Below are 26,956 nucleotides of genomic sequence, written 5' to 3'. Positions count from 1 at the left end.
GTACAGTAAATGTTTAATGATAGAGTAATTTACATGCACATATTTTGTCACACTTGTGCTGAAAATGATAGAAATACACGCATGAATTATAGTTTAGTAAAAGAAAAGTTATTAGGAAACATTTATTCCTGATTAATACGCGTGCTAATTTTAATTTTATATAGAATAAAATATCCAGATTTTAATTTTTGTCTAATAGCAATATAAAAACGTGTACTTTCATTATTAAAACGTGACTCGTACAATGTTGTCAAAAACATGAGCAATCTCTAAGCAATTTAAATATATATACATATAAACATCCTTGCCGTCCATTGTATTCTGTATGGCGAAAAACAGTTTATACAGAAACTTTATAATTTATCGATTGATTATCTGTACTATATACTCAGAGCTCAGTGCACAAACTTGTGATGTATCGTAGAGAAACTGAAATTTGGATAATTATTAGTATATATTGCTATCCATATATATATGTATGTATATATACATATATATATATAAAAATTGTATAAACTACACTTTATTGTACAGTAATATACATTTAATGATATTGATATATATAACAGAGTAATATAGTGTTGCTAAATGATATCTGCAAATTTTATTTATTATTTTTATGTTATTACAATACGTAAAAATCTTTCTCTTGAAATTTATTCTTTTAGATAATTGTCTTACAGGGTATATCATAACGTTTATACGTGATAAAAAAAGTAAATATTGTGGTAATGTGTAGAAAAGATTCTTATTATATGATATGAGAATCCTGTGTTTTCAATCTATACATAAATGCGTTGATATATTTTGAATTTTTCTTATGTCTAATATTTCTTTTATTGTTATTTGATGTCATTATTATGTGTTAATTTTGATGAAAATTGTTAACCTATTATAATTTTTTTATTTTAATGTGAAGCTACAATATAATATTATAAAGCATGGATATAGATGTATTATATAATTATATAGCAATAAGAAGTATCTCATACATTATAAGCAAAAATATTTTTAAGTCTTCACTTGCGCATTCTGCGAGTAATAAATTTATATTCATAATTACATTGTGATTTATTATTTTATTTGATATATTACTACACATGCATTATATATAGAGGATGTCCGGAAAATCGCCCGCAATACTTCGGGAAGTGATTTGGGACTCCGAAAAAAGAAAAAAAAAGCTGTAAACATAGGTCCGGAAATAAATCACTTCCGATTCCGATTTATAACCACTTTTATGTTAAAACACTATGAAATATAAATTATGATTGTGATTATGAAAAATAAATTACAATTTTTTAACATGGTTATAAAAGTGGTTATATAACTCGGAAACAACTTATTTCTGGACTTATGTTTATATAGTTTTTTTTCCTTCTTTTTAGGTCCCGAATCACTTCCCGAAGTATTGCGGGTAATTTTCTGGACACCCTGTATAAGATGTCCCATTTTTATTTACTACTTCCAAAAATTGTTTTATTTTTATTCTAGAAAAAAATATTTTAAACAAAAGTGGAATGGAATGAGAAGGATATATTTTGATCATTTTGTTTCTTTTTTATAGATCAAAAAGATAACTATTCCACTTTTGTCTAAAACATTTTTTTTCTAAAATCAAAAATAAAAGTTTTTGGGAGTAATAAATTAAAATGAGATACTCTGTACGTACACATATTCAGTATACATATACATATTTATATATACATATATAATATACTGAAATAAAACGATATAAAATTTTTTATAAATTACGATATGCAAAAATTATACATTTAAATGAAGAAGTTAAATTTAGAAAAGCAAAATTATTAAAATGTCCATGGCTCGGAAATTAAAAATTGAAACAACTTTTTAAATTTGTAGAAACGAAATATTTATGTATGTAACTATATTCAGTATAATTATATTATTTTGAATGGCATTTTATAAAATATATGTGTTGATAGCTTTATCTCTTCGTCTAGGCCCTAGATAATTACACAAGAGATACGAGCGAGAGATTTAGATGTTTTTCAATATTTAAAAAATTAGTTGTTATGGAAATATATTTCGGAAAAAATTATGAAATAAATTTCGATTTGGGTTACATTATTTTTTATCATAAATTTCTAATAATTGACGATTTAAAAAAAATGATATTGAAAGATATAGATTTTAACTTTTACAATCTTTTATCTAATTATCGTGTAAAAAGGGATAAATTAATTATAAATATGTAATAATTACAGATATTTTAAGGTGTTGTTCGAAATAAAATAATATTAAAAAATTGTATATATGTATACACATTTATATGTTTATATAATGTATCATTGTACAATAATATAAAAATAAGTTCAAAAGTAGGAATATTTATAAACGCATATTTATTCCAGCATCAGCAAAATACATATTCAATACATATTGTGTGCTGTTGAAACAATGAAAAGATCATATTTGAATGATTATGAATATATATTGTTGGATTTATATTCGGTAAAGTTTAATAAATATATTCTGCGAATACACGCGCGCGTGTGGTGCGTTATACAAAAATGCGCATACAATATTTCTTCTTACTGAAACAATCTACTGAATTCTTGAATCGAATATTGAAATATTCGATCCTTAAAAATGATCTACATATTACATATCTTCTAGAATATTTTATTCGTGCAATGGTGCTGGATAAATTTAATTATTTTCACGTATTTACACATATCAATATAAAACTTTTTTTACATTATTTAAGTTAAGTAATACACTATTCTAGAGAACTCTTTTATGGTCGATAATGATCGTAAAAGCGCGTTAAAAATCTACTTATACATACTTAAATCGTATCAAGGAGAAAATTACTTTCAAGCAAATTTTATAAACAAATAAGTCATAATACATATATAAATAGCGTATACACAATATATAAAATAAATATAGAGGAATCACAGATCGCACATATTTTACAGTCGTGAGTCTTTAAAAAGTATAATATATACAATTTATATTATAAAATCAAATATAATTTACAAATTCATACGTATTATGAACAAGACATGATAAATTAATATATCACAATTACATCAATTCTGTATTACATTGTTCTATATGTTCAAAATGAAAGATATAATTTTTTTTCACGTATCTGCACATAAAAATTGTTTTTTTAATAGATCTTGCATTTTGTAAATTAAATATATAATTATATTTGGCAATTTTTAAAAAATAAAAATATAAATAAGTAAATCAAATGAGAATAATTAATTCTGTATTACTACACACAGCGGAGAATTTTGAAATACTCTGTAAGAATATAGTTAAGATGTGTTAAAATAATGTCCCCTTTCTCTTTCTCTCTCAATTAAGATAACTAATATCTAATAAAATTCTTCGTATACATTGGTAATATACAATTATTTGGATATATGTTGTTACGTTTTATTAATTACACTTACAAATATATATATGTATATATATATATATTTGTGTGTGTATATATATATATATATATACACACGTAAATGCATATATGTATATACATATATTAAAACATGTAGCACATATATCTGGACATCAGTTTTACAAATATAAGTTACATAGTTCTTTATCAAGAACGATTATTATCAACCACTATGGTTCTTTTTTCAATTATATTACTAATATCAACTATTTCAGAGTCTAACTATTTTAAATAAACAATAAAAAAATTTATACATAGGCTTTTGTTACTTTATGCATAAACATTAACGCATCGTAACACTGACGTGAATTATATTATTCTTACTTGTTATTGCACCGCTGTAATATCTATTGCGAGATCATATGTATATTATTTTAAAAAAGTCAATTTAGTATTATTTTTCTCTTTTATATTCTTTTTGTTCATCTGATGATTCTTCACGAACGGCTAATACCATTCTTAACATAAGAATGGCGAGTAATTTATCTAGAGGGTCCATAAATCCTCGTTGTATCCATTTTGGTATCGTCGTACGTGCGTGGGAAAATCCTAATTTTTGAAGGATATAATCGATTCCATAAGGTTCTATACTTTTGCCAGCCCACGACAGCAGCCTTGACAAAATAAGAAATTTTACGTTATCTTAGATGGCTTCGAAAAAGCTAGATGCTTCCGAAACAACTTACCTTACTGTTGGTTCTAAATGCCATGTTTTACATCTGTATGATCGCCAGTCTTTTATAAACATTTCAGCTGGATCAAATTGTTTGCGTTTCTTCTCGTCCTCGGCAGTAACTGATACGCTAGATATGTTAACTGTACCTGTATTTATATTTTTTCTTTCTTGTGGATCGGGACTATGTGCTCTTGCACCCATATTCTGCATTGTATGCTATAATGTAGGAAATTTTATAAGAATAAGAATATTTTCTCTAAATAATAAGATTCAGATTTAAAATTGTTTCGAATGTACTTTCAATAAAGTTCTTACCACTCTTTCTTTTTCTTTCACATATGACGTAATAAGATCATGTAGGAAGAAAAAGGCTTCGGCATCAACAGTAACAAATATATGATCTTCAAATTCTGTTATAAAGCTGCATTCAACTAATGGTTTTTCGCCTGTAAATTAAAATAATAAAACAAAATAATAATAATATTTTAACAATGATTTTTAAGAATGAACATTTTTACATATACTACACTATCTTGAAGTTATTCTTATGAAATAATATATCGTAGTTTTATAATTAAGTTCCATTTAAATAATAAAACTAATTTCTCTCATGCTTACTTAAGCATTACTAATTATTTATATTAAATAAAATTATGAAAATTTTTAAATAAACTCTGTATACTCTTTATTATATCATCTTGACAGTGTTATACTTAATTATATTATTGAACATAATATTAATTAAAGCGTAATATTATAATTTTAAGATATTAAAAAAAACCATAAATTTTAATTTATTGTCACATTATGTGTGCGTGTGTTCATATGTGTGTGTGGTTTTTAAAAAATTTGAAAACTTACTAAACAAGATACAGATATAAGATATCGCTTAAGCATTTATTTAAACATGTAAAGCATACTAAAATAATCTACCGTTTTTTATCATTCCAAACGTAATAAACTTCATATACTTACTATATAAAATATGCTTAGGAAGTCCTAAAAATATACGAAAGAACCAATTGCAGAATAATTAGCACAGTGGAAGGACATACAATATTATGTTTTGTGCTTAGTGTGATTTAACATAAAAAAATTTGTACTGACAATACATTTTATTAATATAATTTCGTAACAAACAAAACCTCTATACGTATTAATACCGTTTAGAACGTGTTTGTTGCACATCATTATATTTAATTTATTTTCGTATCTTATTGAAAGTTTAATATAAAAACAGTGGTTATGCATTTATACAGTATTATTGATAAATGTAAAAAAAGCGATTAATATTACACAGATATATATTTAAACAATTAGACAGCAAAATAGCAATTATTTTCAATTTACGTACCTATGACGTCTGGTGTTCTAGCTGTTTGTAAATGTTCAGTTTTCAGATGAAGTTGCAATGAAGGCAAGGCAAATATCACTTCCCGTGTATGAGAATGTTCTTGCAATTTGCCAGACGTTGAGGACGTGCTCCTTCCACGTGATACATTACTACCGTCAGATGTACTATCCACTCTATCCCTCTCGACACACGGAAATCTATCTACCGCTATGCGATGAAAGAGAGAGGAGTTAGAAAAATATATAAAATTCTATAAAAACAAAAACTAATGAAATTACTTTTATATTTTATACATACCATCAATCTCACTACTAGCAAATGCATAATGAAACCATTCTTGCAGAGATTTAAATTGCGGTGGAAATAAAACACTTCGACTTAATCTACATACAGTTGCCATGGAATGATGTCTTGCATGTTGTTCCTGTTGGTGTCCTAAACTGATGGTTAACGTCTGTACGACGTGAACGTCATATGTGTTAGGTGCTGTGTGTAAACAAAATAAATTTATTACACTATTAATATAGAAATAACATGAAGATTATTTAATATTAATTACTTTCAACACTTGGAATTTCTTGGGCTTCTGTAGCGAAACTTATGCAGGGTTCTTTTAACGAGAATAAAGCCCAGCTTTTGCTTTTAAAATTAATTCCGTGGAAACATGCTAAGCTAATATTACAGCCATGAAGTTCCATTGTACCACCAAGGACGGTACCAGTTGACGGCAAAGAAAACCTTAAGCTTCCTAATTGAAGACCAGCTACTTGAGTTAATACTCTTTGCCAATGTCTATGATGTCTAGCATCTGATATAGCAGTTTGGTTCAAACTCCATGGACCACCTACAATAAATTTAATCAGCATCATAATTTTCATTATAATAACAGAGATAAATATTAACAGTTCGACTTTACCGTCAACAGCAGATTTCTTCTTTTGTTGCCTTTTCTTAATGCTACTGTTATTCATTCTTTGATGCTTTGTTTGTAAGGAACTAAATACACGTTTGCTGCTCTTAAATTGTTGACTGAAAAACTCATCCAATTTGTAAAACATTTTTAACAAATCGGCTGTTGTTGATTTACTGATCATGACTTGTAATTGATCCCAGCCCAAGTCACCGTGCATAAAAATAATAGCGGGCCTGTATGAACATATGTTTATATACGTATACATCGTTTTTTAATATTGAATTTCGACAAAATAAAATTGTATTTCCTTGTTTATTTCATTGAAGCAATGTATTTTATTTCATTAGGATTAAATTAAACATACCTTCGGGTTGGCATGAAAGCATCACCACTGTTACTACGATTAATTTTCCATTCATCTCTAAGAGTAACATCCAATGAAGACACACGAGACATTAGGACACTTGTTCCCATATAATCCAATCGTAATTCTAATGCAAATAATTTCAATCCTACTGTATGATCAGGTTCTATTCCAGGTTCTTCTCGAATATGTACTACGACAATGCGTAAAAATATAGATTAAATTCTCTATAACTTATCAATGTATAAAAATCTAATTATTTAAAAACTCACTGTAAGTATCAATTCTACTCAATTCAATTGTCCCACCAACTATACCACCTTTCGCATCTAAACTCGATCCTCCTAAGCCAATGCCTATATACAAATTTTTATGTCCCGTGCTGCCAATAGACAGTCTTCCATCCGATCTGAAATCCTTTGTCATCCAGCTAACATTACCCATTACATTGCCCATATTCATATGCACATTAAGGCGTGTAAAATTCACTGCAAATAACACCAATGTTTCCCATGCGGATTCTCTTAATTTGACTTCAGACGACATTTGTTTGTCTGTGGTAAAGCTCCATCCTCTTCCAATATCTAACATAAAAGTAATATTTAATATAAATTTTCAGTTACTCTTTTGATAATTGTGCGAAAGCAGATACCTTTTAATCGCGTAGGTCTTGGCATATCATTTTCCAAGGTTAATTTCAATTTTTCTCTATTTAATATAGGACTTCTTTCAGATGCACTTTTTGATAATGGATCATGCCTATCGTAATGTTTCAATAAAGAGCTTCCCATGACTGCTTCTTCCTGATTTAATGGAGGACTTCCATCCCCTTCGGAATATGCGGTACCTGAACTTAAATCTCCTAGAAATAACCGTCTCACTATGCTACGTCGATACCAAGCCTTTGGAAATGCCAGAATTTCTGTTAGTCGACGCATATCATATTTAAATGAGGCAGATCCAATATCAATAATGGCTGAAAATAAATATTAAATAACAAATTTATTAAAACAATTGTTAATATATATCTAAATAAATTTATACATTATGCTCGCAATATTTTGATTTGCATTATGTACATACTTGAAAATCGTATGACAGCACGACTAGTATCTGAAAGCTTCTTAAGCTGCTCGCTTTGAAAATTCAATTTTCTGCTTCTTGACAAATGAAATTTTACAAATTCGACGTTGATACTTAACGAATCTTTTCTCTCACTGTCTGATAAAGGCGACCATTGCGCTTCTTTTAAACCTGTTTTCTTTCCGCCACCATACGGATGAAAAATATAAACGGAAAAATCTGCTAAACAACCTGTGACAGATAATCCACCGATAGCTGTACCTATTTCTTTGCCCGTTGTTTGTGACTTCAACTCTCGAAACTCTATTAATTCTTCCTCAGCACGCTTTGATGAAAATACAATATCAAGCGATGGTAATTGTAGCATACATTCTACTCGTGAAACTGGTAAAGATGAGAATCTATATAAAAATATTAAAATTTATTAACAAATAAATTGGATTCTTTAAAACTTATGTAAAATGTAATGCCTAACATACCTGAATGTAGATGGCTGCATATGAAAATATACTATGACATCAACAGGGAAACTAGCATAAACATAATTGCTATTTGCAGCAGTGGCAGCCCACAATGTGTTTTCCGTATTTTCTAGCAGGAAGCCGGCATTTGTTTGCACATTACTCTGGAAATTATTCTTGCTCGGAATGGGTTCTAAAGTCTGTTCTAAAAATTCAAGGATATGAGGACTAATAATAGTTTCCTCAGGAATGCTTTGAAGAGTCATCCAAGCAAACAGACTGGCTTTTTTAGTACTAGATTTTCTAAACACTGTAATTGGATTTAATAGACTGTTCTCAGCAGATATGCGGGGAGATAATGATTCTTCTGGAAGAGTTTTGGATTCGTAATGAACCTGCAAAATAGCCTTTTCTTTTTATCATTGTTTAAAGTACGTATAATCATTGATAGATAAAATGTTTTTCAAATTTTACCTTAACATCCAAACCAGGAATATGAAAAATTGTTAAATCTACTAAAGGCACACTTGCATGCTGTAGATATTTCAATCGAGATGTACTAGTTGTTGACGGTTTCTCTTTACTATTTAAATGTTTTCTACTGCTACTGGGACTACCAGGTTGAAATTCAAATGTACCACCAGAACATGATCTTTCTTTCTTCATTCTACTTAAGCTATAATAGAGAAAAGATATTTGTTATATAAAAATTTAATTATATAAACTATTATATAAACTATTTCAGAAAAAGTACTAAATTAAAAAGTAAAATATGTAATAAATTATACAAACGTATCTCTTTTTTTAGGACAATTAGATTAATATAGAGAAATTAATTAGAATATATGCCTTTCAATATTCTTAAAAAATTGTTAAAGTTATTAAAGACAATATATATTATATATTATTTTATATTTACAGTTTAATTTCATCTTCTTTTCCTGGATCTTTTGTGTGTAACACACATTTTCCGCTATTAATTAAAACTTTAACATCAAGTTCAAAATCAATATTAGGCTCTTGAGTTTTCTGGGTAATAAATGGAGAGGATGTCGATGAAGCTTGCTCTTTTCCAAATGAATCTAGTAATGGTGCACTGCAAAGAGAAGTATAATATATATACTTGTACATATTTTTTACAAATATATATATATTTTATAATTATCTAAATTATTGAGAGAACACATACTTTCCCTCCATACTGTCATAACTCGATGTACAACTGATATCTCTATTCTTTTTTCTCAATTCAACTCGTTCTCCTTCGATCTCAATAGTCTCTGGCCATTCTAATTCTCCCTCTGGTAAACTCAAATCAGAACTAGCGCTAGGTAGAGATGATTGCCTGACAAAGATTACAAACAATTAATTTATATCTTTTTATTGCTAATATGTGTTTCAATTATACCTGCACATTGTATGTGTATCACTAAAAGTAACTCGTGGTCCGCTAAGTCCTCTTACTCGCAAAGAAGCTGACCTATATAACAAATTATAAAAAAAAAATAAACTGATTTAATTAAATATTAAATATTTAATATATACATATAAACTTCTAATTAAAAATTATTCTAAAAAAATTAAATTATAAAAATATTAAATAATTATTTAAAATTGAACACATAAATGCATACCGACTGGGACCGCTTCTAGGACTACTTTCGTAACTAGCTGAATTTGCTGAATTAATTTCCGTATTTATGTCTTCTGGACTTTCTAAATGATGTTCTGGTGTAGGAGAGGGTACAATAAATGATCTTGAACGATACGTATTCGGTTTGCTACCAAGACCTAATTTACCCTTAATACCAGAAGCTTTCACCGATTGTCTTCTTAGCTTTTGAATCATATCCCTAGAGAATATATTTTCATAAATCCAAATGTGTAAATTAAAGAAAAGAAGTCACTTCATCACATACCTTCTAAAATCTTTGAATACCATCGCTTCTAATTCATGCAGTCGTTTCATTTCCTGCTCGATTGTTCCATGCGAAGCGCCCAATGAACGCAAATCGTTTATAATTTTCGCTTGTTCATTCATCTCTTTTTCTATTAATTGTGACCTCTTCCTTGCATCAAGTGTAGGATCGAAGATAAATGCTGGGAGACTATCCGTCCAATTTTTTGATTTTTTCATTAATATGCTTTCCTATAAGAGTACATACAAATTTGATAAAAAATATCGCTCTAATTTGACATTGAAATAATAAAATTTAACAAACGATCTTGCAAACCATCTTGAATAATGTATTAATTATATATTCGCTTTACTCTCTCTATCAAGATCTAATTGAAATTTTTTATATACAAGTTTCATATATATATATATATATGTTATATAAGAGACATGCCTTTTATCATTACTTACATTACTTACTTAAACATAATACCGCGTGTATAAATGGCAAAAAATAAAAATAATTAAACCATACTTTTTTCTTAACCTGGCTTGTGCTGTTTTCTGGTTGATCTCCATCGTCGCTGTCATAATCTGGAGGAACGTGAATATCATCTTCCTCTTCAGATCCAGTTAGCATCGTTAATGTATGTCCAAGAGCTGATAGCTGTTGTCCTACATTGACATCAAGATGAATATCAACCCCCTCCATTTGCCATTGAACATTTAAGATCCATTTAGCATTATCTAGAAAAAATTAATTATTTTCAAAAAATATATACGAAAGAAAAATATATGACTATGCTTTAAAAATATATATTATTTTTATTAAATAGCAGATCGTACCAGATTTATCTTGTTTTTGAGCGATAGTCCTACTACACACTTCATAAGTACCTTCTGATACGACACATAAATTCATTATATTACTATCAGTCATATCTGGTTTCCAATCGTCCAAAGAAGTTTCAAAATCTTCTGCAAATCTCAAGCATAATCCTACGAACCTAATAAAAAAAATATACTTTAAAATATAAAATATATAAAAATATCAAGCGTTTGTGAATACAAAAATTATGGACATATATACATACCTTCCTTTACTAACTAAACTACCGCTACTACATGCGGATATGCTTGTATTTTCAAGTGTTACAACAACAGCACCTCGCGATTCTCCATCATAAAGGCCTCTGTTTAATCTCCAATTATTTGGTGGTAAGGGATTAAGCGGCACACATATGCCCATATCATCGACTGTTAATTGCAAAAATAATGTCCCAAGATGAGGTGCACTGAGTTGACTCGTCAGTTGCCCGAATGGAACTTTTTCAAATACTTGTTGAGTAGCAGTTAACACTTCTTTATTCAAATTAGATCGTTTTTCATTCCAGTATTCATATGCGTTTTTATAATTTAACCAAACGAGTATAGCTTTATCGATAGCGATAGGTTGTATATAAATCAGTGGACGTTTAAGAGTAATTAAAACTACTTCCTTGTCTTCTTCCTGAGCCATTTCCTCTTGAAATGCATTTCGTAGTCCTATTCTAGTATTGAAGAAAGCAAACTGTTGAAATTCGGGCTCTGCTTCTTCAAATAATACATTTTTTAATAATTGTCCCAGACTTAAATTAATATCAACTTGTGCTTTGCCAAATAATTTCATATAGGGATTAGGTTGAGTAGCACCAGAAACATTTTGCACTCTGTTAGATAATTGAAATTCTACTGCACCGGTTTCTAACCGCACTGCCGAATTCGTTGGCGTTGTTGCAGTCAATTGAATCCTCTGAAAAAAAAAAATAAAGTTTCTTTTGTGAGAATGAAAATGTTTTCATCAAAAAATTACTACAAATTAATAACGCGAGTTCAAGATGCTAATTTATAAATCTCTAACAAAGCAGAGCAAATATAAGAAAAATTTTGTAAAAGATACCTTAATACGTATAATCAGTGAAAATAAAATTCGTTTCAGAGTAGAGCTGGTTGATTCGTCGTCTTCGAGCCACAAAGGTACTGGTTTTTCACCTCCGTAAACTTTCTGCACTACTTCGTTTACCTCTTTCATAAATACCTTTTGTACAAATACCAAATGATTTAAAAGATCCGTCGTTAAAGAATGCTCAAACACTCCGATATCTGCAGTTGCACTTAGGTAACTACCTTGTCTTAATACAACACCATCTGCAAAACAATCACAATTTTATTTAAAACACAATTGTTAAAACATGAAAATACATGACTTATATATTATTTACCTGCTAATTTACTATCATTCAAGTTACTACTTCCGTCCTGAACGTATTCGGCCAAAACATGCACTTTAGGTAATTCGATACTTGCTTCAGACGGTAAGTTCGCTTCTGTCACTTGCAATTTCGTCGTAAAACTCAGATTATGATGAGGCAAGTCTATAGTAAACTTAGCCTTGCTACCTGTTATGCCAGAACTATTTACTTGATCCATCTTGTATTGAGCTTGGAGAGATGGTAACAATGCCGCAGTTATACTTAGGCTTTGAAGTATTATGTGGAATTGCATAACAATAGGTTCTAAAAGACCAGATACGGCCTGTGGTTTTTCTACACCTATTGAAGGAGCTGGCGCGTAATGATGTGGACTACCCGAAACAGCATCTACATCATCTTGTTGTTGTCCTCGCGACATTCTCGATGATGTTCTAGTAACTCTTAATTCCTAAAACAAGGTAGATTTTCTTTTTACACATATTTCTCTTAAGAATTTAAAGGTATTGTTACAAAATTAATATTTACCTGTAATGTTGACGACAATTGTTTGCTGCCTCTAGTCATCATTCCATGCAATGCTACAGGATGCTGCGGTATATCAATATTTACAGCGCCGACAGTCAATAAACCGCTATTCTTGTCCTTTTGACGTCTCGTAATGCTTGAATATAGAGCTTGTGATTTTCCAACGGTAACTTTTACAACTGTTTGTTGATTAGGGGCAACGCCTTCCAATAAAACAATCATGGTTCTTCCGATTTGTCCAGTCATACTGCATTCTAAACTTGCAGGCCGTGATTTCTTCCGGCAAGTTAGACTAGAATGTAGACTAGTAATTTCTGCTTCAAGCTTTAAGCCACTTAAAGTAGCTAATAATCTGGTTCTATGAATTCGTGCGACGCCAAAAATAATTAGCCTTGTTCTTTCGCCTGTTACAATATCTATAAATAGCATTCGATTTTAATTAAAGCTGACAAGATAAAAATTGAAAAGAAGTACTGAAATATATTCTATACTTACTTAACTCTCTCGATGGAGGAACCGGCGTTGAACTATTTTCAGCATTCAATCCTTTTTCAATATCAACATCCTTGGTTTCATTCAAGATTTCATACTTTCTTCCACTTTTATAATGTTCCGCTGCGTCTGCAGATATCGAAAATCGATGGGTAATAGTTTTAGTTTCCGGACGAGTTGCATACAAATCCAAAAGGTAGTATATAGTTTTCCAGCATCGTGGCGTTAGATGTGCGCTATCTTTACATGTATCCGTAAATTTATCCAAACCAGATCCACTAGGGCTTGCTCCAAAACTGGGCGTAATAACACCTTCACTTAAATTAATATAGCCCTTTACACTTTTGCCAGTGCTTCGTAATTTTTGTGCAAAACTTTGCGGCCGAGAGCGCACAGTTGCACCTGGTAATGCTTTCGATTGATTCGGTTCGAAACTGCTGCGAAGCAACGGTGCTTCGATCTTTTTGCTGCCAGTGAGGAACTGTTCTTGTAGATCAGATGCTAAAAAAAATAGCATTCTATTAGTTGCAAAATATAAATTATACAGATCATTTATAATTAAAATATTGTATATTTACTTGATGATGAGCCGTTTTTTGCAACATTATCATTAACAATTATGTTAGTATTACGTTTTCCTTCAGGCTGTTGCTCCTTTAACTCCATTTGTGTCTCTTTAACATTCTGATACATGTTACTTATTTGATGTAATAATCTAAGAAGAGGCATGTTTACTTGCTGACTTATGTAACGGATATTTAAACTGATGTTAACCACTGTGCTAGTATGTTTCTTCAATTGACCTCTAGATATATATAGGACATTTTGTTTTTGTATCATATCATCTACTGTCATATCGGCCATCTTTTTAATATCGATATCTACGCCAATCCTTTCGCATAAAAATGCTGGTGTCTCCGGTGGTATATCAAGATGAAATTTCGAGTTAGTTCCTTTTCTTGCCTGACATTTGTTATCTGTAAGATAACATAAAATTATATTATTTATAAATAATACATTGTACGCAGAGTTTTAATAATTTCCAAGCTTACTTTTTTTCTTATCTGTTACTTTTCCAAATTCGCTCACGACTATATCAATACGCATAGTATCCATACTGCCTACAAGAGACAAATTTGAGCCTAATGAATCTAAGGAGGACATATTATTTACATTTCCTGATCCGATAACTGATAACATCTGTTGTGGCATAACCGATAAGGACGACAAAAGCGGTTCAAAAATCAGATGTGCATCCAATAATCTTAGAGAGTCTTTCATTGGATACAGGAAAGCACCACTTTGTATATCGGAATCTTCAGTGTCGTCAGTAGTCATAGTATTAATTTTTGAATCCTAAAAAGAGAATATTTTTACTTGATCTTACATTGGAACGACATATCTGTGTTACAGAGTGATAAAAATGGCGCCTTTTTAAATGTACCTTTGTAGATTTTTGCTCTGTACGAAAGACCTACGTAAATAAGAATGAAAATAAAGGTAAGCAAGTTTTTAGCATATAATAAATTTTTACATTCCCACGAATTTCTGATATTTTAATATTGAAATACTATACATATTTTATGAGATATGATGACAATGACTAGACTTACCCAATTTCCTTTTAAATTTCCTTTATCATTATCCTTTATAAATTCTTGCTGTTTTGCCATCCAGCTATACAGATCTTCCCCTGTATTTATAGGTTTAGTAGAATGACTTGTAGGAGATGTAACTTGGTCTAAACTTCCAGTGCTATGTTGACTACCATGACCCAAACCTCCAGAATAAATACTAGGATTAGAACCAAGTTGATGTGAATGTGAAATATGAATTTGTGGAGTTTTTTCTTCTTTCAATGTTCCGTAACCTGGCATAAAAATAATTCATAAATTCAATAAGTACAACTTAACGTATGGATAATTATTAATAATAACAATAATTAAGATTAATTATAAGTAGAATAAATAAAAATGCAGTATTAATAAATGTTCTTAAGACGCGTTCAAAGAGACAAAGAATACTCTAGAGGTACTCTGGATTAATAAAAGAAAAAGGAGTACAATAAAAATACGTACAAAATTAAACGATGATAATTATATGCAAAAGATGAGATCATGCAGGACAGTTTAATTGTTATTATTATTCCAACTGCTCAAAAATAAAAAAAGTTGCTAATTACTAGCTACTAAGAAAATTAAATAATTCATTCACTGTCCACTTACTTATGTTATTTGGTTCTCGTGTTTGACTGAATAACCCACCGCTGGTGAGTAAGGGGAAAACGATACTTGCACGTGTACTAGCAGGTACTTGCGTTGGTTGTAACGTTTTTCCTCTCTTTGGAAGAGCTACGGGTGGAGAGGGAGAGGAAAATGAATCCGGGCCTGGAACCGGTGTTGCTATAGGAGTCGTATCTTTCCCGCGAGGAGAGCTTACAGGAACCGTCAAACCATCACCACACATACCTAGTCATTTCCACATGAAGCCAAAGCATATAAGGTTACATTATTCGTTAATTACGGGGCTAACAAGCTAATCAATTACTAAAGAATACAGTTTTTCAATTACTAAAGAGTACAGTAAAAGAAAAGGCGCTTAGACGAACATATATAAGCATTTATATACATGGGGTTAGTAAAAGCATTAAAAACAAAACGATTTCTGATGGAATCATGACGAATACATATTCTGCGATTAATATATATCTCATTTAAAAAAAAATATATATATATACTGTTTTTTTATTACAGTTTATAAAGCATGTCATAATAAATAGTACAGGTATGTACAAATAATTAAAATTGTTCCAATTCTTACAAACATTACTTGAATAACTCAATTATCACAAAAATTTTTTCTCAAATGCTCAGCAAAAATTTATAATGCTATGTCTACTGTGTAATACCTGATGTTTTATCTTGTCCGCCTTTGATATGTGTATGTTTATGCATATGGTCCGTATGGATGAGCATAGCACATTCATCTGTTACTTCCTGATCATCAACATCTCCTGCACTACCCTCCCCATCAGTCAACAGATTCTCCTACATCAGTAAATCAAGACTCAAAATAACTTTTTAAATATTATCTAATAAGTTTTGTTTTTCTCGATTAAGACAAAATAATTTTGTATAAAATTGATATTTGGTTGATATTAACATGTATAGTTATTGTATCAAACTTTCTTTTTTACACTTTTTTGTAGTATTATAATATTCTAAATGGTCTTGAAAGCGTTTCTAAGCTGATTTTATAAAATAGCACAATATAATATGGTTAAAGAATTTGCGATATATAGAAATAATTATAAGAACGGTTTTCAGCTATTCCGTATATAACTATTTATTAAATAATCACATGTATCTTGCAAGCATTGCTACACCTGCACCTATGATGTAAATGTATAATATATATATATCGAGAGACAAAACAAAATTGCTTGAACATATATTACAGTTTGTTAAAAGCATATTTATGTAACACATTTCTTAGCTATTATTTAATAACAATTTTGCAAGAAAAATTTTAAAGCGTTTAGTCAAAAATTTTATTTTTAAGAAATATATAAAACTATCATAATTTGCATAATGCACAAATTTTGTAAAAATATTCTTTATTGAAGGATTCTTACTCCTTTTCACATTGATTTCTTCCTCCACTTCAGTCTTATTTACTTGCTGAAAGAAGAAGTTCCTAACAAATTATGCTCTTTCTATTGATAACTTTTGGGTATCTTAGATATTATGTCAGGATACAAAATATATAAAACTTCTATGTAAACATTATTATTTTAGATTATTAAATTTTAATTTTTAATACTCACATTTATATATTTTTGTATATATTTTTTGTCAAAATATAAAATTCTGCTTTACATCAATATTGAGGTCCAAATTGTGTAACTACTTACATTTACTAATCTATATACAAAGATATCTTACCTCATCAGGATCGGACACGGCAAATGTAACATTTAATGGTTTAACATGTTTAGTTTTGTAATTGTGTTCCAATAATAATGGCGTATAAAGTACGTTCTTCCATTGCCTGCTTAATACAATGACACCCTGTAATATAAAGAAATATTAAGTTTATAATATTAACAAAAATACAAATTCTATATAAGTAATATTTGATAAAAGCATCTCAATTTAACAATTATTACTTGTCGGAGTGTAGACAGGAGTGGTAGATCAGATTCTTTTAAGTTAGCCTCAATATTTATGATTTCAGATAAAAAAACGTAATTTTGCAATATACTACATAATTGACAAGAAGGATCTTCCTGTAATGTTTTCGCTAAAGGTGTTAATCTTCCGTAACGACTCTGTAAAAATAAATATTCGTATTAATGAACACAACAGAAAACATTTTTTTATTGTAATTGCATAAAAAAAATCACATACCTTCAAAGGCATATGTATTCCTTGTACGTCTAATGCTTCAGCCATAAGGCAGGCAACAATTGCGGTAGATCTTCGGTACATTGTTCTGACCATGTAAACAATACGAATTGCGAATTTGTTACTAGGATTCATCCACGCATTTATCGCTGGCGATGCCGTACTGAGTAAATTCCAATCTAATCTTGTATAATCAATTTTTCTCGTTATTGGAGTACGTGGAGGCGCAGCGAAATTAAACCATACTGTTTTTAATTCAATAACGCATGATACAGTATTGCCATTTGCTACTTTAGACGTAAGACTGGTACATGTCGCGCTCATATTCATTTGAGTACCAGCAGATGCGTTTGTCGGCTTTACTTCTGCTTCTGCAGCAGTTGCTGTGGACGCTAAAAGTAGGATAAACTAAGTAAACAGAATATTGATGCAATATCACTTGAATCATAGTTTTTTTTTACCAGCGATATTATTATCTAATTCGTCTTGGCTTTTAACACTGTCTGTGCAAAATACTTCAGCCTCATTTTTTTTGTCATTATCACCGTTTTCTCCTTTTTCAAATTGAGATCTCTTTACTATTTTTAATTTAATTCCCTCAAAACCACATTCAAACATAATAAATCCTAATCTATCTTCTCCACATCCCATTGTAAATTCTTCAGTAGCTTGCGGTGGTCCGGTCTGTTTCTAAAATGTATAAAAATTGTCATGTATGTATTATTATTAAAATATCAAAAAAGAAATTACATACATTCGGCTTTTCTTTTTCATCCATCATGTAATGTAAATAATAATCAATACACTTTAATGGGGACGTCATTCTTGTGCAGGTAAATAATACTTTCGAATAATGTGCAGGTATAGCGGTTATCACTGCATCCTTTAATATCGAAGATTCGTTCCTCAGTCTTCTTAATTGAGAATGTGCTTTGCCTATTAAAAACCAAAATTTTACATTACGTATATAGAACACGTGTGTGCGTATACACATTCATTTGTTTACTTATATACCGATATTTAAAGTGACTATAATTTCTTCTTGCTGCTTCTCCGACGTTTCTATGTATACTGTTTCTCCTCCCACGTCAGCTACTACTGCAGTAGTTTGATGTCCAGATAAAAATGCTTTACTGATTTTGTTTACCTTCTTCTGATTCGGTAATGCAGCCGGTTTGTGAAAAGTTTGAACAACTTCTCGAGCTTGTTTTCCTAGATAGAATCTCGCAGTAACATCATCGAGACAAATCGCAAATAACGATACACATGTCAAGTCCCGAATATTTTCTAACGCAGAGAACGAGATAATTTCTTCAATGACAGATGCTTGCAATAATGTTAGATTCAACTAAAAAAAAAAAAGATTTTAAATATAATTTAAAAATATGTGTAAATGAGAAAATTATTTTTTATCATACAAAATTATTATTACCTTTGGTAAAATAATACTGCCTTGTATTTGTGTCGTAATACTTTCTTCGTAAACATTTGTCTGTAGTGCAATTTTACCTAAAAATAAAATAAATTATAAATACAAACTAATTTAATTCATACAGAAAAATATATCGTAAAAACTAACATTTATCATCACCTTGACCATTTTTAAGATTCCTTTCTGCTGTAGACCGTTTTGAACTAGTTTGGACTTGACTCCAATATGATAAACTCTGATCCTGTTTTAAAATATTTGCATCCTCTACTTTGCTTATACATTCGTTGTGAAGATGATTTAAGATTGTCAATGGATGTAAACTGGCCAAAGTTGGTATAATACTATCGATAAATCGTTGAAGTGATTCCAGAACCATAGGACTTAGCATAATATCAACATCTCCTTTGAATTTGACAATAACCGTTGTGCGTAATCCAGTTTCATGCAATATTGCTAATAATTCTTCCTCGTTATGCATCGCATGATCTTCGCCTATTGCATGTAAACAAAATCTTAGATATCCTTAAAATCAAATATACAACTAATAATACTGTACCTTCTGTTTGATTTAGAGACGTATCGTCCCACAAGTAAGGATGTGTAGGCGTTTTATTGGATGAACTTGCAACGGGTGAACAGTCGGAACGTGTTACCATTTTTAACGATGTAAAACCTTCCGTGACAGTTTCAAGTTTTGGTATATATCGTCCACCAACGTAAACTAATCTACCATCTTCTGCACGTTGAAATATAGGAGTAGTAAATGCATCACCACCCAAAGGTAATGACGATTGATTCCAATTTGAACAGCGAACCTAACATTTTTTATTATATGTGTAGTATGCATACTGTATTATAGTAATATAATACTGTATATTAAATTAGATAGTAATTGGCTAACACATATGCACATATTAAGAAAAATATTAATACACAATTGAATTTACACTAACATATATTAAAACTACCTGTGTTAAATGGCTGACATAACTCGACATCAATAACGGCGAATCTACAATTGGTTTATTCACTTGCATATGCAAATTTACAAGCGTGACATCTTCTTGTGAGGATACAGCAGAGATAAAACTGGTAGATGATACTGAATGGCTATCTGATGAATCTTGCAAACCACAGTTTTCAGTTTGATCAACTTCATTTTGAAAACTAGTGTTCCTATTGATCCTGGGACTTTTCTTTGTATTTAATATTTGTGTCTTTGCTCTCTCTAACGTATGCGCTTTATCCGTCACTGAGATATTTACATTAGCCGAGCTCTCAACAATAGATAAGTCCGACGAAAATTTTTTCTTTATACTATCATTGCGGTTTAAAACACAGCCAGAACCGACGATGGATTGACGTAAACTGGACGTTCGACTTCCACTTAATCCATGACTCATATCTTCATCAGCCGAATAAAATGCTTCCGAGTGATTTTCAGACGACATGGATACTGTACGTTGTACCTATAAACGTATAAATAATTATGTAATAAATATAGTAACTAAAATTTTTCGCTTAATAAGATATATTATTTATACCTCCTGCTTTAATCGTTCTTCTGAATTTGTCCTCGCATATAACGAATGATGAGAATCCGATACATTTATTCCTTCGCTGCCTTTTGTAGTCGATCTTATAGACGTAGAGAGATTAAATTCAGTTGGGACTGTAGGTAAAGACTGCGGGCTATTTGATTCAAGTGTTTCTACATTCTCTGTTGCAGTAAAATAATCTACGGCTAATTTGGAATCAGATACACTACTTTTGGGTGCAGTTTCAATTTCTGGTACACTTAAGATGGATTTACTACGTTCTGCATTTAGTTTAGAATCAGAATCTAATTTCTGGGGTAACTGTGCTACAGGACTAGCGTCAATCAAACGAGAATATGGTACATCTTTCGTATTCGGCCCACTGCAACATAAAAACATTGTATATAAACTTATATATATATATGTGTGTGTGTGTGTGTGTGTGTATCTAAGGATTTTATAATTTTCGTAAAACACTTTTTATATCTTTAGACAATTTTTACGTACTATTTTTTATTTCAATCATTTACGCAGCAACTAATAAATACTAATACTATTTTAATTTCTTTAGCAATACGGATATAAATTACGAAATATGAAATGTAATTTCTAAATTAAATCATGCAATATCAATAAACGAAAAATAATTATTTATCTAAAAATATTTAAATAATTAAAAAAACCGCTGCCAAAGATTACCGTATCGATGTATAAGAAAATCTTCTGTCCAACGATTTCCTGTCTCCACTAGATATCAATGGACTTGCAGACGCAACGTTTAACTTTGTACTATTATTTTCTTCTTTATTATGATCGGTCACAGACCTTGGACGTTCAATACTTTTCTTCAGAGTTTGTGGACCATCTTGACTGAGTGTTACTTTCAATCCTGTCATAGGATAGCACGCATCTTGCAAAGATATATCTTGTAAGCTATATGGTGGTGTGTGGAATACCAATTGTCCATCATGCAAAATAGATTGTCCAAATCCTTTTTCTTTACCAGGTTCATGAATTCTACGAATAAAAGGAATTTATATCATAAGAAGATATTATCAAGATAAAACTCTTGAATCAAACATATTTTCAATATGTGAAGGTAAATATCTACCTATACGCAGCTATGTTAATACCATCTTGAAGATCATGATAGCTTGGTTTAAAAAATCTTGGTCCGTTCCGGTTATTGCCAAAAAATACACAACCTCCGATACAACCACATTTCGTTGCCTTTACTCCACTTTCCTGTGGCCATAAAAACCACAAACGTTTTATTACATCATCGTGCATTTTTAAATATTTATTTTGTACTAAATGCAAATTGTGTTCTGGAGTTGGAAGAGAAATCGCGGCTTCTAAAACAACTGGACCCAAAGATATTGATCCTACTTCAAGCCATATGTCTGACCCATCACCTATTACATATGTAAAAAATATATTAAAAATTTTTTTCATTACAAATTTAAATATATACATTTAAAGAATTTAATAGTAAAAATAGTAAAAAAAAAAAATACCTGACATTCGACTGCTTGCGTTATTATGAGATCTACCACTACCAGTTGTATTAGTATTACTTGTATTTGCAAAATAATCTGCTGCGGATACAAACTGGCGAATAGATATTGTAGGTAAAACAGCGGTAACACCCGATTTTACTTGATGTCCATGAAGATTACAACTAGCAACACGAATTGGAGATATCCAAAATTGTATGGCAGTACCTACTTCTTGTAAGTATAAATCAACAGCATCTATGGATAGTCTCGTCATTCTATATTTTATATCTTCGGAACTTGGACACCTGAAATATTCATTTGATAATGATAATAATAATAGTAACAGAGTTCATCAATCACTCTTATCCTATTATTTTTTATAAAAGACAGATTATTTTTGTAAAAGACAAAAGATAATACCTATAATGTTTATCAACATCGCTCTCTGGACATTGCAGTGGCGCAAGGCCATGGTGGCAATGAAAAGGTAAATTGGGTGGGCGTAAACTGTTCTCTGTATTTTTTGCCATTAACAAAAAAGTCTCTAATGATGTAACAAAATGATGTAATTGGGGAGAAGTGATCTTTCCACTTAATTTGCCTAATTGCACTTCGATCAACCAAGCATACTCCAATGTTTCTTGATCTAAACTTCTTCCTTCATTGCTGAACATAGCATGACCTCTAATTTGCAATGCACTCAACATTAAATGCCCCTGATTTAGATGATGTTCTTTATTTGATCTTGTTACGTTATCTGTGACTAAAGCAATGGCAGGAGAAAGCAATAACTGAAGTTGTGTTTCCTTATAACCCTTTCTCATTTCAAATCCAAAACGTTCTAAAAGTATAACTGGGCATGGTGGATCATTTTCATTACAATTTTTTATTAAATGAGCTTGAATGTCATGCATAGTAACACCAACAGTCACTTCTAACGGTCTATAATCTCTCGGATCAAACGGTTTAGATTTAATCTCTTCATCTTCCATAGATACCTCAATACTACTATTTTGTATATCTTTATCCTTATTTCTTTCTGCATTTACAGATGTTGAAGAGTTTCTACTTTGTTGCATATCAGTAAACATTTGATAATCTCCAAATAAATTTTCCTTCAAGTGCATAAAATTCTTTAATAAAGATCCATATAAAATCAATATGGATGGTCCAATTTCAAGTTCTACACTAACTTTATCAGGCGCTATGGATTGTGGATCAAACTTTTGCGCACCACTTCTTGCCCATTGCAAGCCTGGCGATTTCCTACATTTAGGAATTCGCATAGGAGACAAGAGAATTTCTTCCTTTTCTGGAGTTGTTATATTAGCTTGTGGAGTAGGACCTAAAGGTGGGCATAGGTGATAAGTATAATTAATACTCAATGCCACGATCGGTACAGACCAGCAATCGACCCAGCCTGACTCCTTTTGACAAAAGTTTCTCCATTTCTTGCCTCTATTCAATTCATGTAAGTGCTTATGAGATCCATCACGCGTCATAATCTTTGCATTCTTATCTAATGCCAATAAAATAATACGATTAGTATTAACTTCTGGCAAGTAGAATAAAAGATCAACGCTTTCTCCTTGAATCCAGAAACGCAAAGGTATCGTAACAGGTAGAAAATCTATAAATGGAAGATCAAATGAGAGATCAAAAAGCTCCCCGCAAAAAGCGATGTGCGCATTCTCCTGATTCTGAGACGAGCAATCGATCCAATTATATTCATTGCAAAGCGTAATCAGTTCAAATTCTTTTAAAAGTAAACTAAATTTCCAAGTATATGGAACAAAGTGTAAAATATCAGGTCTTGCTTTACTCGCCCAATCATTGATCATATCTTGAAAAAAGTCTTTATGTGAATAAACTAAATTAGCAGTTGCTTTACATCCAGTTAAATTCAGCGTCCATTCTTGATGATCGTTCCATTTAAGGGGATAATGACATTTTACTCCAAATTCTAAGGTCTCACTTTCAACAAGACTTCGATACTGTAGACTAGTTGTAGCTTCCAAATGCAAAAGCTGACCCGTTATCTTTGTAGTATAACCATCTTGTAATACTATCCATGGCATTGTAATTTCTAAATATGATCCTGGTCCAACATTAACGTGAACAGCATTTGTTTCTCTATTTTTACTAAAAAGTATATCAATCGTTGCTTCATTTAATGTTGATAATCTAATGTCGAACGATTGAACTTGTCTTTTATCTCCTGGTTTAGGCAATTTTGTAATTTTCATTGGTTGATAATCATTGGGAAAAAAGAATTTAAATAAATGCTCTCGTTGTCTATCGGCCCAAGGGCCATAACTAAAATCTGTACCTTTTCCGCACTTGATATCGATGCCCCATATGGGAGGCATTGCTTCAACCATGTCTCCATTCACCAATTGTATCATTTCAGGATGTTCCGGTACGACGCCAGGTTCATCCATGTAATAATAAACCTCCATATTATTTGAACTTAAAACAACAAAACCTTCTCCCATGTATCTAGGTGGATCATCAACCATTCCAGTATATTTCGGGCTAGGGGCCAAAATAACTTTAAAATTTTCAGCTTTGCACTTGGTAAAGTGCATAAAATGATCATGTCTGGATGCTGCTGGTTTTGTAGAATATACAAAATGTGCTTCTTCCACTGTTATTGATAATGTAGTTGGCACTAATCGATTACCAAATACTAGTCTTCCCTAGAAAAGAAGAAGGAACATATTGCGGCAATGTTTTACAAGTCGTGTGTTTGTGACCAAGTATAAATAGCAAAGTTAAAGCAGAGTAGAATAATTTGATATTACTGACTGTGCAAATATCTAGTTTAATAACTGGTATCAAGTCTCTCCAAGTACGTGCAATCACATGAGCTTCCTTCTTTCTAATATTATCCACATGACGAGATACATCCATTGCGTTAATTTGTGAATGACGAGTTTCATTAGCTGCATTATTTATAGATTCTCCGTCTAGATCGTCACTGTTTATATTATGACATTCTTCATCAGCAAACATTTGTGGTGTAAGACCAAAAGATTTTTCTAATTGTGCATAAAGTTGACAGCGATTGTAAACATGTAATTCAAAGCCATTTAACATAACTGATAATCGTGTGTCAGAATGCGAGAGATCTATAATGTACAAAATTTTATAAGATATATATATATATATATTATTATTTTACAATTTGGTTGGAAAATTTATATAATTATAACATCTAGTATTAAAAAAATATTTGCCTTCTGATACATCTTTAGGGACATAGCTTCTCCACCATCTAAAAATGAGCCAACCATCCTGAATTCTAAAACTATAATCTGTTGTGATATAAACTATGTCCCTAAACATTATCTTCCCACTTAAAGCACTTAGTATGACAGATCCTGTGAATAAAGTAAATGTATAATGAATATCTTGAAATAGTTTGTCAATTCTCTGTTAAATATGCTATTTGTTCTTACCAACTTTAACATATCCGTCTCTAATAACAAATCGATTTAACAACTTTGTCAATATATAACCAGCTACTCTACTATTATAATAAGCGATATAAACAATCCAGGATATGGCAGATACTAGCGAACATAGCAACCATATAAAGTTGCTATCCATTTTAAGATCATCCAAGATGACATGATCGGAATAATTCCAAAATGCCGATTCAATCCCAAAGAAAGATGAGACTGTAGCATTGTATAGTTCGTTCTCCTCCATGATAATGCTATTTTTTCAACTACTGAATTAAAAACTATTGTTCATAGTATATTATATACTGAAATAATAAAGAGTCTATTTAATATATTTATTAATAAATAGAAAATACATGAATAAATATAAAATGTTTATATATATAATATATTGCATAATAAATACAATTATTTAATCATTTACAAATTATGGAAAAAAATTAAAATTTATTATATTATTTAGTACAAATCTATCTTTATATTATGAGAATTTATATTATTAAATTTATCTTAACAAATCTATCTTTATATTATGAGAATTTATATTATTAAATTTATCTTAACATAACCAATGCGTTTCAATATAGTTGTAAAAAGATTTTTATCACAATTCAGTCAAGTATAATACTTGTTTTACAGTGATTTGCCTCTTATTTTTCAAAACGTGCAATTAACTCAACTGAACATGTCAAAAAAAATTTCATTGAAACTTTGATATAACGAAAAACAAAATGTCTAAATCTAACAGATATATGTTGAATTGTTTACGCATTCACTGTGTACGACAAAAATTTTAATATTTCTCTTCCAAAAATAATTCATCACAATGATCTCGTCTCTGCGGGAAAAGCGATTACCTGTTCAGCGCAAAACGACATTTTCTTTCGACGATTTACCTTTATTAGCTAGTCGGGTATAAAGCACATTGACATTTTGATGTGCTATTCATATTTTTACGCTTGTCATTATAATAATCCTATTATCATTGTAATAATCTTGAGAGAAATGTCGGAGAGAGAGCTGTCATCAATGAACAATGACACGCATAACCACTCCATATTTGACGTATATGCTCGACCAATACATTATTAAGGTAAGTTTACACTAATTTGTACGATGGTAGTCAAATAGCGTTTTCGGCCCGATCGGGTTTGCACC

At 30.6% G+C, this 26,956-nt stretch overlaps 1 protein-coding gene across 1 annotated transcript; it reads right to left on the bottom strand.

The window, feature by feature from the left end:
- Positions 1–3,702: 3,702 nt before the first annotated feature.
- Positions 3,703–26,678, bottom strand: tweek (transmembrane protein KIAA1109 homolog tweek). Its single transcript, XM_018519493.1, has 51 exons — positions 26,656–26,678; positions 25,793–26,103; positions 25,571–25,714; positions 25,140–25,462; positions 22,752–25,030; positions 22,350–22,636; positions 21,944–22,247; positions 21,532–21,849; positions 20,839–21,214; positions 20,263–20,763; positions 19,851–20,109; positions 19,454–19,786; positions 19,295–19,371; positions 18,877–19,210; positions 18,617–18,798; positions 18,324–18,552; positions 17,866–18,254; positions 17,625–17,786; positions 17,401–17,526; positions 16,365–16,503; positions 15,682–15,924; positions 15,070–15,326; positions 14,901–14,930; positions 14,509–14,812; positions 14,035–14,433; positions 13,460–13,957; positions 12,965–13,380; positions 12,449–12,887; positions 12,127–12,374; positions 11,282–11,979; positions 11,034–11,194; positions 10,735–10,934; positions 10,210–10,439; positions 9,925–10,143; positions 9,699–9,770; positions 9,480–9,635; positions 9,210–9,386; positions 8,765–8,966; positions 8,309–8,685; positions 7,830–8,230; positions 7,399–7,722; positions 7,019–7,330; positions 6,747–6,939; positions 6,386–6,615; positions 6,029–6,313; positions 5,767–5,955; positions 5,470–5,676; positions 5,091–5,114; positions 4,431–4,561; positions 4,126–4,331; positions 3,703–4,053 (listed from the first exon to the last, which is right to left on the bottom strand). Exons 2-51 carry the CDS (start codon positions 26,043–26,045, stop codon positions 3,834–3,836), a joined length of 15,063 nt encoding a protein of 5,020 aa, XP_018374995.1. The 5' UTR covers positions 26,046–26,103; positions 26,656–26,678; the 3' UTR covers positions 3,703–3,833.
- Positions 26,679–26,956: the final 278 nt, after the last annotated feature.

This window comes from Trachymyrmex cornetzi, unplaced genomic scaffold (genome assembly GCF_001594075.2).
Source record: "Trachymyrmex cornetzi isolate Tcor2-1 unplaced genomic scaffold, Tcor1.1 scaffold83, whole genome shotgun sequence".
NCBI classification, from domain to species: Eukaryota; Metazoa; Arthropoda; class Insecta; order Hymenoptera; family Formicidae; genus Trachymyrmex; species Trachymyrmex cornetzi.
This window is presented reverse-complemented; position numbering and strand designations above follow the sequence as displayed.